The sequence below is a fragment of the Bombyx mori genome, chromosome 17 (assembly GCF_030269925.1).
Source record: "Bombyx mori chromosome 17, ASM3026992v2".
Taxonomy (NCBI): domain Eukaryota; kingdom Metazoa; phylum Arthropoda; class Insecta; order Lepidoptera; family Bombycidae; genus Bombyx; species Bombyx mori.
This window is the reverse complement of record NC_085123.1, coordinates 3,412,710-3,428,403: the sequence shown is the minus strand read 5'-3', so window position 1 is coordinate 3,428,403 and position 15,694 is coordinate 3,412,710. Positions and strand designations below refer to the sequence as shown.

The window sequence follows — 15,694 nt, the reverse complement described above, 5'->3', positions numbered from 1 at the left end:
CTGAAATAGACAGGGAGGTGGTACCAGCCCGTGCGGACTCACAAAAGGTCCTACGGCCAGTTAAAATATTAAGAGAGTTTTTCGTTTTCGAATATATGTAGTATATTAAATAAACTTGCGATTTCACACAATTTTCATAGCATCTCTCTGCGAGTCCTTTTTTGTGTGAATTCATTGAGCTTTTATTAAAATTCCGCGTTATACTTGGAAGTATGATCAAAGGTACGAGCATTTCTTTTTGCAGTACAAGTTATTGGAAACGAGGTATCTTGTCATTACGGATCCTCCCGATCCATTAACGGTGCTTTTAGGTACCACAAGCACCGGTCACCGTCCTCGTCGAACCCGTCGCCTATGACGAAGGGCTCGACGAGCGAATCAACCGACAGACACAGCCCACTGAGTTTCTCGCTGAATCTTCTCAATCGGTCGCGTTTCCGATCCAGTGGTAGATCCTGCGAAGCACTGCTCTTGCTAGGGCCAGTGTTAGCAACACTCCGGTTTAAGCCCCGTGAGCTCACCTACATGTTAGGGCGAAGCTGAAATGGCCTCTCAAGGCTATCAGCATAGGTAGGAAAAAAAGCGGATCTGTGCACGCGTGCCAATTCTTATCACGACTTAAAGCATAGGGGCAGGAACAGAAGAGTAGGAACAAAACACAGACAACAAACGAACTCTTATATTTCATACAATTATAGGCTCGAAGATATGTCTCAAATCGGTATTCTATTTTGCTGGGCCCATTTAGCTATAGGACGGACCACGTGGTCAGCTCTCGGATGAGCTCTTGGTCCTTTGAGCAGAGCCAGCGCGTCCCGCAGTTCGGCAGCTGCTCCCGGCTTGTTGGCTGCAGCAGCTTGAGCGCATCCGCACACGGCTCCCCTCAGACCCTCCCACATCTCCGGGCCGCCGTCCAGACGATCCAGCATGTGAAAGCATTTGGCCGCCACCAGGAACTGACCCATTCGGTAGCTGTCGTTCGCGACCAGTTGTAGCAGTGCAAAGCTGTCCGGGGTGCCTGCGGACTGAATTTTGAATTAATTTACTTGAACACTTCATCATAAGGCATTCAGAAAAAAATATGTTGTAAAATGTGACATAAAATATCGACAAAGATCGTCTTTAGATTCTGTAACTATACATTTTAATAAAAAAAAAAGGATGAGATATTAGGTATTAGGTATTAAATATTAGGTATTAGGTATTAAATATTAGGTATTAGGTATTAATAATACAATAGTGTTGGAATATTATTAATCGATAATTAATAATATCTACACGGCCGACAATAGGCAGGAGTGGCGCAGAATAATCCAGCAAAAGTTATTAGAGGAGGCCACGTCCCTCACTCAGCATTGAGGATTATCGACGCAAGGAGGAGAGAATAGAGTATTTAAATTGATTACATTAGCACATATCTGCCAAGCGAGATGTGCGTCCTTGTTCATGACGTGACATCGACAGAGACAGGCTAGGTAAGTAAACGAGCTGCGCATGTTCTCGTCCTGTATAGCCAACAGGCATTCTTCGGCCTCTCTGTAAAAACCGGTTGCGACTTTGGCCTAAAAAAAGAAAAATTATAAACGTGAGGACTTTCTTTTTTTTTTTTAAAGGGATTTTATGACCCGGCTACTAAGACCTTTAGGTCATGTCTTATTTTAATTTATATTCTTATTTTTATGAAAAATGATAACACGGAGTGAAATGAAATGAAATGAAGATGATTAATTTGAGACATTAAATCCACTGGGATGAAATTAAATGAAATGAGATGAGATGATATGGGATCAATTATAATCTCAGTACAATGGTGGTCATTTACTGTGTTTTTTTCAGTGGACTTTTTGGAGGATCCCGAGAAGTGCATTTTCCCACATTTGTGTACTTTCAAAGATATTAAACAGTTAACAAACTATCGTTATTACAAGTTTAAACCTGAAGAAAGACTAAATAGACAAAATAAATCCTCGCGTTCCCGCCAAAAAGTCCACATGAGGGCTTTCTTTTTATTTACCACAGATAATACAATATGAATGCCGCCATTTTCTCATGACAATCAACTTCGACATTTGACACAATTTTATTGACACGAAACAATTATAGTTTCATCAAAGGGGTTTTGAGAAAAATTACCAAATCGCAAATAAGTAAAATTCAGTTTCTAATTTCATTCAGTGTTAACTAGTATTGTTGCTTCCAATTAATTTTCCATAATTTAACGGAAAACCTAAATGTACTTTATTAGAAGCGAAATCGAGTATCATTCGATAATCAGTCGTTTATCTTTCACATCTGTAATGGAATTTATGTTGACTCTAATTGTCGGAACAGAGTAAGCAAAATGACCGATAAGAAAATTCTATTGACGAATAACGTTGGACATTTAAAATTTGACCAACCTTTCGATCCGAGCTATAAATATATTGTACATGTTTTAATATATAATATCGACGCTTGAAAGGCAAACGTGACTAAGCGACAATAACTGCCTTGTACATAAATGATAGGCAATAACCATATTCGATGCACAAAAAAAATATATTTCTAGGTCTCTTAAAATCATTTCAATCCTACAGCTACTAGCTAGATTCTACTTCAGCTAGATTCGTTAAAATATTTTTTTTTTCAGGTATTTCAACTTTAAATTAGTGTACTGTAAAGTTCACGCATTGTCGCTTAGTCATGTTTGCCTTTCAAGCGTCGATATGTATACGAACAATTTGTGCCTTCGTTATTTTTGCTTTAAACGGAATGCATGCCGGATGGTCGTAAGCAGCTGTTCAGGCTCACTAAAGGCTCTAAATGTAAATACAATGGCTCTATCATAACTGGTAAACTCAGTAATATTGGTTTAACAAAGTTTAACATTACCCGGTCGCCTTTTGAGACGCACGCTCTATGAAATGTTTGGGGGTAACCACAAAGTCAAGATCTCCCACCGAGCGAGTGCAATTTCTCGGTAGACTTGTGTTATTCGGTTCGGAACTTGTATTTATACAAACTGTGGGCTTAGTGCGAGTTTTTAACGTTCTCGGCAGTGTAAAAGTTAACTATAATTTGTATGCATTTGGAACAGCGCCCCTAGCGGCAAACGTTCCAACGCCATTCAAAATTGAGTTAACTTTTACGCTATCCAGAATGTTAAAAAACTCGCACTAAGCACACCGATCTTGAAAATGTCATTAGCGAGAGCCAGGTATCTGTTATAACTGTATGCTCTATTATAAATAACCACTACAGATGCGACGGTGCTGTCTCTGCCCACTATAAAGGACATCTATTTCTACAGCAATGCAAAAAAAAAAATGTATTTAATTTTTCTTTTTTACACAAAAACCAACCTGCGCATAATTAAAGTTGAATGTGTCGTCATTGACGAAGAAACTCTTGATGCTGTTCAGGTAGACCAGCACCTCCTCGAAGTGTCCGGCGAGGAAGTAAGAGGACGCCATGCACTGTCGTCCCGGGATCGTGTCGCATTCCGACGCAGAACTGCCCACAAGATGGAAACTCTGCTGGGCTAACTTCATCTGCTCGTCCTTCAAATAGTATTTCATTATTATTATTATTATTATTATTATTTGTCGGTTTTCGTAAACTCGCGGACATAATTAAAACTATTTTTAAGATGGCGTCACACGTGAGCAAAATGTGAACCATTTTTGACATTACAGATAATATAAATTATGTTTATAATTCTCCAACAATTATAAGGTTTAGTATGTACACTCACATTCATTGCTTCCGAAGTTTACAGTTTTTTTTTTGGTGGTCAATCACGGACGACTATTTTATATATTTAATAATAAAATGAAAATGACAAACGAAAAATTAAATTCACAAGAGGTCCTACCACCAGTAATTACGCAAATTATAATTTTGCGGGTTTGATTTTTTTTACACGATGTTATTCCTTCACCGTGGAAGTCAATCGTGAGCATTTGTCAAGTACGTATTTCATTAGAAAAATTGGTACCCGCCTGCGGGATTCGAACACCGGTGCATCGCTCGACACGAATGCATCGGACGTCTTATCCTTTAGGACACGACGGCTAGTGTCCGCATGTATCCACACGTTTCTCACATCGGAAGTGTCGTTGTATATCCTGACGGCGACCACAGCGCGCAGTATGTAGTGTAGCGGTGACGTGGGGTGCAAGGGCTCTAGCAGGACCCTCGCTTCTAGCGGCTCCCGGTTGCGGAGCCTGTACCCGGCCAAGTTCAGACGCGCTTCTGGAACCACGTCTACTAGTCCAGGGAGGGTCTGCAAAAAAATTAAATAATTATTGGAAGCACTTTTTTTTTTCGTTTGGTTTTTTTATATTATATATTAAAGTCTGAGTAAAAAAAGAAAAACTAAAGCTTCGCGAATTAAAAAAAAAAACCACAACACAACGATTGGATATCACAGCGATTAGATAAAGAAATTTCAAATCGACACAATTTTTTAATATATTTATTAAAAAATTCTAACGCCAAAAGAGTTAAATTATGAAGAAACATCTTTTTAAAGTTGCAATTGTGTCGTCTTTAGTAAATACAAACAAAAATAAATCAACTCAGTATTTCTGTTTTGAAGTTACAATTTAAATGTAAGTTGAGGAATGACTAGATATACTCCAAATAACTTGTTTGATAGAAAAAAAATTGTTGACACAAACATATATTGTTTACGGAAATCCAATAAAAATTTCAATTCGAATATTTAATTTTTTTTTTAATGCTTAGATGGGTGGATGAGCTCACAGCCCTCCTGGTGTTAAGTGGTTACTGGAGCGCATATACATCTACAACGTAAATGCGCCACCCACCTTGAGATATAAGTTCTAAGGTCTCAAGTATAGTTACAACGGCTGCCCTACCCTTCAAACCGAAATGCATTACTGCTTCACGGCAGAAATAGGCAGGATGGTGGTACCTACCCGCGCGGACTCAGAAGAGGTCCCAAGAGTTATTGTTGTGAAATAATAAATTAAGCATAATAATTCGGTACTTTTAAAACTATATCTAGTATAAAACACGAGTCACCTTCAAGGCTCCCTCGCCGTTTCTAAATACGACAAGGTTGTGCTTGACCAGATCCTGCCCAAACGTGTGCTGGTCTGAGGATATCAGCTTCAATTCGTTTTCTGCTGCTTTTCCGTTATACAACCTACAAGGTTGCAAAACAAAAAGGTATCAGGTATTAGACTTGTGGAGAGTATTTAGAGAGCAGTATTTAACGGTAGGCAGCGGCTTGGATTCGCCTCTGGCTTTGCTGACGTCCATGGGCGACGGTAACCGCTCACCATCATGTGGGCCGTATGCTCGTCGGCCTACAGGGGAAATAAAAAAAAAAAAAGTGTGTGTGTCCGCTCCGACGCACGACTGGAGTTTACTGGATATAAAAAATTAAACGAAACAATACGAGAAATAGTTCTATATTACGACAACACGATACACTACAGATTATTAACAAATTAACGAGACACAAAACAAACGACTAACAAAAAAAGTGTGTGTGTCCGCTCCGACGCACGACTGGAGTTTACTGGATATAAAAAATTAAACGAAACAATACGAGAAATAGTTCTATATTACGACAACACGATACACTACAGATTATTAACAAATTAACGAGACACAAAACAAACGACTAACAAATATATGAAAATACAATAATGAGAGAAACGCGCGATCAGTACGAGGCTTTGTGGCGGACTGCCGGCGCAGCAGCCCGGCGTCACCTGCGATAACGCATTTCGTGTGACATGCGCAATCAGGCGCATGTCACACAATCACACAATCAACTCCAAAAAGTGGGAGTTTACTCCTTTAGAATCGATTTACATATATAGGCCCGGGGTATGAAAATTATGGGGACCAAAATCGTACTAGCATGTCACACGAAATGCGTTATGCGCCTGATTGCGCATGTCACACGAAATGCGCGCCGGGCTGCTGCGCCGGCAGTCCGCCACAAAGCCTCGTACTGATCGCGCGTTTCTCTCATTATTGTATTTTCATATATTTGTTAGTCGTTTGTTTTGTGTCTCGTTAATTTGTTAATAATCTGTAGTGTATCGTGTTGTCGTAATATAGAACTATTTCTCGTATTGTTTCGTTTAATTTTTTATATCCAGTAAACTCCAGTCGTGCGTCGGAGCGGACACACACACTTTTTTTTTTTTAATTGTACGTGTATTATACTACTAGGCATGATAGTGTGTAGGGGTAAACAATGTGACAAGGCATCTGCGTAATGCGGTCGGGAGCTGAGGCCTATTGAATTCCGCCGTCAATTATAATTAGTACTAGTAAGGATTAGAACTATCCTCCAAAAAGAAATTCACCATTAGTAATCTCGTCAGAAAAAGTTCGGAAAATAGCGTCAACAAACTTCGTGAGCTTACAATACGATTTGCATTTTTTTATGGACATTTCTGTTACGTATATGGGGATTTAAAAATTAAAGGTTACAATCGTTCAAATTGTATTTAAATGTGTCATTAGACCTCTTTGGAATTATAGGTGCCATTTTTGTTGAAATGCGTAATTTAGTGAATCTCCTTGTCGCCTTTTTCGATAACCACAACATGACATGTCGAAGTGACTGACACTAGACAGCCACAAGCACAGATTTTTCAATGTTGGCCGTAAAACATTACAATTGAGACATCGACCTCATGTCTCACAGTGGGAGGTAGTATTCGCGTTTTGATAGCCACTCCGCGTGTACTTTAGCTATTATAGTTCAAATATCTCCAGCAATAAAATAAAAACAACCTGAAAAGATTGCAAGCCTTCAGGTTTCCAGCGACGGTGGAGGTAGGATGTTGGGCGAGATATACCCCCAGTACCTCTTGAGACACGTCGTAGTAATCCAGCTTGTAGTAACACAACGCTACGTATACATTCAATGCCATGTAGCTCCTGTTAAAAATATTGTTATTTGCATATATTTTTTTAATGCTTAGATGTGTGAACGAGCTCACAGCCCAATGGTTACTGGAGCCCATAGACATCCATAACGGAAATGCGCCACCCACCTTGAGATATAAGTTCTAAGATCTCAGTATAGTTACAACGGCTGCCCCACCCTTCAGACCGAAACGCATTACTGCTTCAGGGCAGAAATAAGAAGGGCGGTGGTACCTACCCGTACGGACTCACAAGACGTCCTACCACCAATTGCATCGTAAAATGATAAGTTGCCGTTGTGCCGCCATCATCATCACCAGCCTATAGAAGCCCACTGCTGGGCATAGGCCTCTCGAATCACACGCTACCGCGTAAGATTCTCGGCTTCTCTCATCCAACTCTTGCCAGTCCCTCTGCATAGATCGTCACTCAGCCGAGCCTGAGAGAGTCCTGGACTACGTTTGCCAATTCGCGGTTTTCACTCAAGAACACGTTTACCCCAACGGTTATCGGTTCTCCTCCACGTAATTTCGGATCCTTTCGATCCACTAACGTGCTTTTATGTACCTCAAGCACCGGTCACCGTTCTCGTCGAAACCGTCGCTTGCGACGAAGGGTTCGGAGAGAAAACTAACCCATAGACACCTCAGCCCACTGAGTCTCTCGTCGAATCTTCTCAGTGGGTCGCGTTTCCGATCCGATGGTAATTCTACGAAGCGCTGCTCTTGTTAGGGCCAGTGTTAGCAACACCTCCGGTTTGAGCCCCTAGAGCTCATCTACGCGCTACGGTAACGCTGATATAAACTCTCAAGACTATCAGCACAGGTAGGATAAAAAAAATTAAAATGACTCCGGCTAATGTGGCCAGCCCATTCCCATTTCAGCTTACTAATCCACGGTGCTATGTCGACAACTTTGGTTGTCTCTTAAGAGTAAATCGTAAAGTAGGTTTAAATTATATTTTTCCACACATCTACAAATTTTAATATCTACTACTATTCTATTTCTAATTTAATTGCCTATCTCCGTAATATGTTCAAAATAACATTAATTCTAATACTGTTTTAGCTACACCATCGATTGATCGATGAGATAGATATACAATAAATATTAATTTATATAATGTTTTTACGTTTAAAACTAACTATTATTAGATTCATTTTGAAAATTTTACCCGCTCGTGTGGGTCAAAACTTTAATCCAATCCATATCGTCATTTTCATATCTTTTGTATCTGCAATTAATCGTTTTAAGTACAGTTATAGTTGTTAATATTTACTTTTCGAATGTTAATTGAAATTTTTCCTCGTGGTCTTAGTGGATAGAGGCAGTACAAAAAAAGAGAGCAATTTTCCTGAATGAAACATCACAACTATGCCTGTATGTATTTTTATTTACTATACATGTTGGAGTATTTCCACTTTCGGGTAGCGACATGGTAAGCGGGTGGTCTTCGTAAGTCAATAAAACCAGAAATGTTAACTCAGAGCGTATATTACGCAGGAGCGTTCCGTCTGACACGGCGACTCGCTCGCTTCTGAGCTAGAGAGTTTTTTTTTTTTTCCTACCTTTGCTGATGGCCTTGAGAGGCTATTTCAGCTTCGCCCTAACGTTGTAGGTGAGCTCGCGGGGCTCAACCGGAGAGTTGCTAACACTGACCCTAGCAAGAGCAGTGCTTCGCAGAATCTACACCGGATCGGAAACGTGACCCACTGAGAAGATCCGGCGAGAAACTCAGTGGGCTGAGCTCGAGAGACAACAACGGAGCGTTTTTATAGCAAGGTATCGTGGTGGGACGATGTTGTTTACGACTCTTATCTTGCAGGTGTTGTTTTCGATGAATGCTTGCACGTGTTGTTTGTCGTCCCATCTTTATTAGTCATGAATTAATGGTTTATAAAAACACGCGCCGACATGTTTGCACGTGTTGTTTGTCGTCCCATCTTTATTAGTCATGAACTAATGGTTTATAAAAACACGCGCCGACATACATAAACTATATTACTTACTATACTATACATAAGCAATAAAGTTTCGATTATTCCCGTGTATTGTGTGTTCATTATGTAATTTTTTTAAATAATCTATATTATTATATATAAAAATGAATTGCTGCTCGCTAAAACTCGAGAACGGCTGGACCGATTTGGCTAATTTTGGTCTTGAATTATTTGTGGAAGTCCAGAGAAGGTTTAAAAGGTAGATAAATATGAAAATGCTCGGAATTAAATAAAAATTAATTTTTTTTTCCCTTTGATGTGTCCCCCGTCGGACGGATTCCTATTGTTTGTGTTAAGTTTATTTTATACAGAAGCTTAGGTCTTTTATTTATCGATTGAGGCACTACGAAGTCTGCCGGGTCAGCTAGTTTTTAATAAAAAGTTTTGTTATCGTGTTGTAGAAGTACCGTGTTATAAAACGGTTTTAGGGAATTTTTTTCTTTACGAGTTAGTGTGGAACCGTGTTGTATCATGTAATAGGACAGTTAGCTGTATTCAAAACGCCGGGAATAATAAAATTATAATAAGCAGAAATGCGAGATTAAACCGTAAAAATAATTTTAATTATGAGACATGAGGAATTAATTAATGACGTCAGTGTCATTAATTGTCGTTAGTAGGTACAAAAACAATCGCTCAGTAAAAGGCTTTTCATGCATTCTTATAACTAAATCTTAGTAGAATACCATATTCTACATTTAAAAACTATTATTTTTCCCGTTTTCTGAAAACTTCTGGTCTAACCTACCGTCTTTCGAGCAACAATTTCTTGTAAACATCAATAGCTTCCTGGTAATGAGCCCTCAGGTAGTGAACTGAGGCCAAGCTGAGCTGGTCTTCCGGTATATCTCGAAGGGCAGCGTGAGTACGCATCAGACCTTCCTCGTCGTTGAGCTTGTGAGCCAAGTGGAACTGTAGTCGGTTCTGTATGGCCAAGTGTAGTTCGACATAAATCATTGATTATTCAATATATATTTTTTAAATTTAATTTTACGTATATAGACATATCAACCCATTGCAGCTGACTTTAAATTAATTGTGTGACTGCATCCATAGATATTAGAGTTTTTTTCTTATAGAAAACGGTTAGCGCAAACAAATTAAATAATTTGTATTTGAAGTAGTCGTTGCTTAAAGAAGAAAGCTTTAATCGATAGGACTATGGCGGCATTCAAATCCTGTGGGCGGGTCCCAATTTTCTAGGGAACTGGATGAAGAAGAACATGTAATAATAAAGATAAAAAGCAACATTTTGTAAGTTTGATTATTTTGTGGTTAGTTATTTACTACCACATTAGCGGTAAATTTAAATTCGAATATAAATAAGTCAGACACATTATTTTATAAAACACTCATAATTTTTTGATAGTATATGATGCCGTTTCAGTTTCACAAGGACAGGTGGGCGAGCAAAGGCTCAGCCAGGAGGGGTAGGATTTGCTAACAGCTGCCTGAGCGTCTCCGAAGGAGACCTAACAACTCAAGAGCAGTTGCTTCGCGAATGAATCTACTACCGGATCGGAATCGCAGCCCACTGAGAAGATCCGGCGAGAAACTCAGCGAGCTGATTCATGGGTTAGGTAGCACGTCGAACTCTTTGTCGAGTTCGACGAGTACGGTTACCAGAGTCCCTAAGCCTGCTCCTACTGTTAGAGCTGCAGGCGACTAATGCAAAGGTTATTGGATCTGATGGATCCGTAAGGACGTGTCTAGGGCGTCGACGATGACTGGCTCCTGCGGGATCAGGATTCGTGGAATAGTCAGCGGCGGCAACGATAAGGCGGTTATCATGACGCATAGCCTTATCGAAGTACCGTTTCAACGCTGACTTCATGTATTTCCGCATTGATTCAAGGCCCAGATCATCGTGTAGGCCAACACTCCTCACGAACGATGGAGCTCCGATGGCTAAACTGCAAAAGCGGGATTGTAGGGTTTGGGTGATGTGTGTTCGGGCCCCGTGAGCGAACACTACACTCGCGTAAGTCATGACGGGCCTGCAAGTATTGTAAAGGGTCATGTCGCTTAATACCATGAGAACAAAGGGTTCGTTCATACGTCATGCAATAATATTATAATCAACTACCTTCAAGGTGCATGTTGGAGCTTTTTCGGCGGCTTCATGCGATTCCTTGTACATCCCTGAAGAATTAAACATGAAAAAATATTTTTTAGACCAGTGGGAAAATACTTCAAATATTTTTTTTACTTCTGATCCTACACTTTTTTACCCACACTTGTAGTTAGGTAACCTTAGAAGGCTATGCCAGCGTAACCTGACGAGTAAAATAGATCATCACTCGTTGCCAATAATCTTACCTAAATAGAAATAGCACACAGCAATATCCATTTCTATATTATCAGCTATTCTTTCATCCATTTTGTTGTGATCTCTGACTTTGATGTAGGCGTCTGCCGCCCGCTGATAGTCGCCGAGATGGAACCAGCACCACGCCGACCACACGTCGCACCATACGTCTTTGTTGCCTTCGTGTTTTAAGAACTATGGGACGATAGAACAAAATTCTGTCAAAAATGAAGATTTTGTGTGATTGGATGGTCTATGTGTGACGCGCAATCGCCAAACTGCATCTTTTTTTATTATTATTTTATTGCTTAGATGTGTGGACGAGCTCACAGCTCACCTGGTGTTAAGTAGTTACCGCCACCCACTCTCAGTATAGTTACAACGGCTGCCCCACCCTTCAAACCGAAACGCATTACTGCTTCACGGCAGAAATAGGCGGGGTGGTGTTACCTACCAGTGCGGACTAACAAGACTGTGATTAAGCACACAATTTTACTTAACCACTAGATCAGAGGTAATGAAATCTAATATCAATTATATAATGAAGTATTCTAAATTGAACCAAAAGCGCGACAATTTTTTTTCTACCTATTCTAGTAATCTCGAAGGGTTATACTAGATTCACAAAACGAGTAAGTGAGCTCATGGGGCTCAACTAGTAACATGATAGATGTGGAGTAAGAAATTATTAGAAGCCGTCGCGGCTCCGCATCTGACTAGTATTCACGATGAATTTTCTCTAACAACAACTGCAACTATTTTTTATTTTATTTTTTTTCCTACCTATGCTGATGCCTTGAGAGGCTATTTCAGCTTCATCCTGACGTGTGTAGGTGAGCTCACGGGGCTCAAACTGGAGTGTTGCTAATACTAACTCTAGCAAGAGCAGTGCTTCGCAGAATCTACCACCGGATCGGAAACGCGACCTACTGAGAAGATCCGGCGAGAAACTCAGTGGGCTGTGTCTATGGGTTAATTCGCTCGCCGAGCCCTTCGTTGCAAGCGACGAGGACGGTGACCGGGTGCAACTCTTAAAGTTTATAAGTTTGCGCAGTTACTAGTAGAGTTTACTGTGCGTACGTACGTGTATGTCCCACTATTGCCCCTACTTATGCCGCAAAGCAGTCAAAGTTCTGAGTTTGATTAGAAAAATAACTTATAGACACAATACAAGTAAATTTTAGAATTGATGGTGACATTCACTTTATGATGTCTATATGCTCCGTTTGACCACTAAGGGTCAGCGCAGACAGAGAGGAATAATCACCGCGCGGTCTCGGGAATTTTCTTTACGGATCGCGTACGCGTAGGTACGACACGGGCACCTACTCAACACCGCGCATCTTCGAGCACGCGCGAGTATTTTTTGTCGGGTTCAAGCATTTATGCACTTTATTTTCATAATTTGAAAGCTTATTTTCAAGTACGTTAATAAAATCCTCTCCGCTGCGCTCCGTTCTGTCTGCGCTGACCCTTAAACGTGGGGAGGGCATCGCGGGTTCGTCCTCATATTGACTGAAGTAAAAAAATCAGATGATAAAAAATATAGTAAGGAAGTGGTAAACAAAACAGTAAACAGGTGGTAAGGAGATGTTAAGTGCTAGTACCTCTAGCATAGTCAGCGCACCGACATAATCTCTCTTCAAGAGAAAATCTTCGAGTTCTGGAAAGTTCTTCTTTACTGTGCTACTGGCGGTGCTCGAGCGACTCTCGGACGCCGGTTTCGATCTTGATAATATCTGATCATTTGTATTATATTATTTTGCTGTTGCTCTTATTTGGAGCTTATATTAAGTTTTGACGTGACAACGTCTTATAATTCGATGGAGCCGGCTGCACGCACATGTTTTCGTCAAGTATGAAGTTCAGTGAAAAGTGAATGTGGTGTCAATTGTTTATAGCAACAATAATTGCGATAATTGAAAAATGAAACCATTTTATCAGTATTTTCTTATCACATTGTCACGTTCAACTATCGTCAGTAAGCCGACTTTAAAGACAACCGATTTTTTTTAGACAACGGATTATTACTAAGCTATAAGTGTTTAGGATTTTGGACACAGAGGTATTTTAAATGTCCTTCCTCTCTTTGCATCGGTCGGTTGGTAGGTATGGGTCGGAATTTTCGATACCAAGGACAGCGTTCATACAAGCCAACCATGTTAGTTAATTTTCTTTATTTATATTTATTTTGGAATATTTTCTTCTATTCATAGACTAATTTTATTGATTTATTATTACTAAAGTTTTTTTAGCCTTTCTACAAATGCTTGGAGTATTACACTTAGGCATATACGAATGCAATTCCGATAAGTGTATTTATTCATTTGGTAGGTAACTGTACAGTAGTGTGTATCCTAGGTCCTAACCTCAAAGAATAAACAAATTTCTAAAGATTGAAATAAAAATGGATGCAATTTGATTTGTCATTCGAAACATTGGGTAGGGCACTACTTTTTTATTTCAGTATATTGTTTCAAGATAACTTACCATTTTATATAACTCTTGACTTTTAATTAAATAAACAGTAGGAGTTTTGGGCGTACTTATGAGTCTTCGATTTGTTTACGCAGTACGTTGTCATGGCAACCGCCATTTTATAATGAAGTAGGTATATTTATTTTCTATGAGTAGGTAGGTATTTAGATATATATTAAGTGTATTATAATCTATGATTTAGATCTTACACGACGACCTGGGCCTCGAATCTATACAGAAATACATGAAGTCAGCGTCGGAACGGTACTTCGATAAGGCTATGCGTCATGATAATCGCCTTATCGTAGCCGCCGCTGACTACTCCCCGAATCCTGATCATGCAGGAGCCAGTCACCGTCGACGCCCTAGACACGTCCTTACGGATCCATCAGATCCAATAACCTTTGCACTAGACGCCTTCAGCTCTAGGAGCAGGCTTAGGGACCTCGGTAACCGTACTCGTCGAACTCGACAAAGAGTTCGCCGTGCAACCTAACCCATGAATCAGCTCGCTGAGTTTCTCGCCGGATCTTCTCAGCGGGTCGCGATTCCGATCTGGTAGTAGATTCATTCGCGAAGCAGCTACTCTTGAGTTGTTAGGTCTCCTTCGGAGGCGCTCGGGTAGCTGTTAGCAAATCCCACCCCTCCTGGCTGAGCCTTTGCTCGCCCACCTGTCCTGGTGAAACTGGAAAGGCCTCCGGGCCACCAGTAATCCTTCAAACATAAAAAAAAAAAAAAATGATTTAGATCAATCAAAATGACATAAGTATTTTTCGTTTCATTCGATACCGTAAAATTCACTGCGAGTGTTGTGATCTGCCTTATTCTTTGTTTTAATTAATAAAGTAAAAATTCCTTACTCGCGCTTCCTTCATTCGTGGTTTCACTATTCGCAGATTAAAAAATGTGACCCAATTCCCGTGGCTAAAGATTTCTTTATTCCAAATATGCAGGTATTCAAACGAATATCCTTTGTAAGCGTGTTGGACTTTTTGGCGGGAACGCGAGGAGTGAAGTTGTGTGATTTGTTTTATTTTGTCCATTTAGTGTTTCTTCAGGTTTAAATGTGTAATAATGGTGGTTTATTAACTGTTTAATATCTGTGAAAGTGCACAAATGTGGGAAAATGAAACAAAGCTGCTGGACGTAACTTCTCGGGTTCCTCCAAAAAGTCCACTGAAAAAATCTCAGTAAATGACCACCATTTTACTGCGATTATATTTCATCCCATATCATCTCATTTCATTAAATTTCATCCCAGTTGATTAATGTCTCAAATTAATCATCTTCATTTCATTTCACTCCATATTATCATTTTTCATAAAATTAAGAATGTAAAGTAAAATAAGACATGACTTAAAGGTCTTAGTTACCAGGTCATAAAATCTCTTAAAAAAAAGTAAGCGTGTTGTAACCTTCTTTTCCATGTTCCATTATTTGAAATATACTTCGAACACATTGTCATTTTTACCACCTATCATTATTATATTTTTATGCTATGTCTTGGAAACATTGTTATATTATAAAGCGTGTCGTCAAATAATATGTCAAATATAATGCAATAATAAAAAAGTAAAATAGACCTTATTACAATTATGCCTGAAGTATGTTTCTAATTTCTCACCTACGTACGTATCCCCCATAATCCTATATTGTGTCAATTATCATTCCGTATTCACGGTTGCTATATTCGTGGCATATGAAAGAAAGATATACCCCGCGAATAAATATGTTACACATACGTATCCAGTGTTTTATTTTCTAATAATTATGCTATCGTTCGTTCGTTCTGTTACGCCGGTAAGAGCAACGCCATCTATCGCCGAATAGTCGAACGAATATCGAAGGATCTAGTAGCATCTAGAACGCTCGAGAAGTACAACGCCATCTATTGTCAGATAGCGGAAACACAATACTCGAAATGTGTGCAATATTCTAGATAATTCTAGGGATGTGGAGCGTGAAGCGGAAGAAGTAAATTGATGATTTTAAAGTGTAAGTGTTTTAA

At 39.6% G+C, this 15,694-nt stretch overlaps 1 protein-coding gene across 2 annotated transcripts; it reads right to left on the bottom strand.

The window, feature by feature from the left end:
• Positions 1 to 665: 665 nt before the first annotated feature.
• Positions 666 to 13,822, bottom strand: LOC101742375 (intraflagellar transport protein 56). Of its 2 annotated transcripts, XM_021347959.3 has the most exons (12): positions 13,699 to 13,822; positions 12,816 to 12,947; positions 11,220 to 11,403; positions 10,987 to 11,042; positions 9,649 to 9,824; positions 8,075 to 8,134; positions 6,766 to 6,912; positions 5,029 to 5,152; positions 4,085 to 4,264; positions 3,342 to 3,539; positions 1,407 to 1,562; positions 666 to 1,025 (listed from the first exon to the last, which is right to left on the bottom strand). In XM_021347959.3, the coding sequence occupies exons 1-12, from the start codon at positions 13,699 to 13,701 to the stop codon at positions 714 to 716; spliced, it is 1,728 nt and encodes a 575-aa protein (XP_021203634.1). In that variant the 5' UTR covers positions 13,702 to 13,822; the 3' UTR covers positions 666 to 713. The 2 variants fall into 2 exon arrangements, with proteins under 2 accessions (XP_021203634.1, XP_004921964.1); XM_004921907.5 differs by lacking the exon at positions 8,075 to 8,134.
• Between the last annotated feature and the right edge of the window lie 1,872 nt (positions 13,823 to 15,694).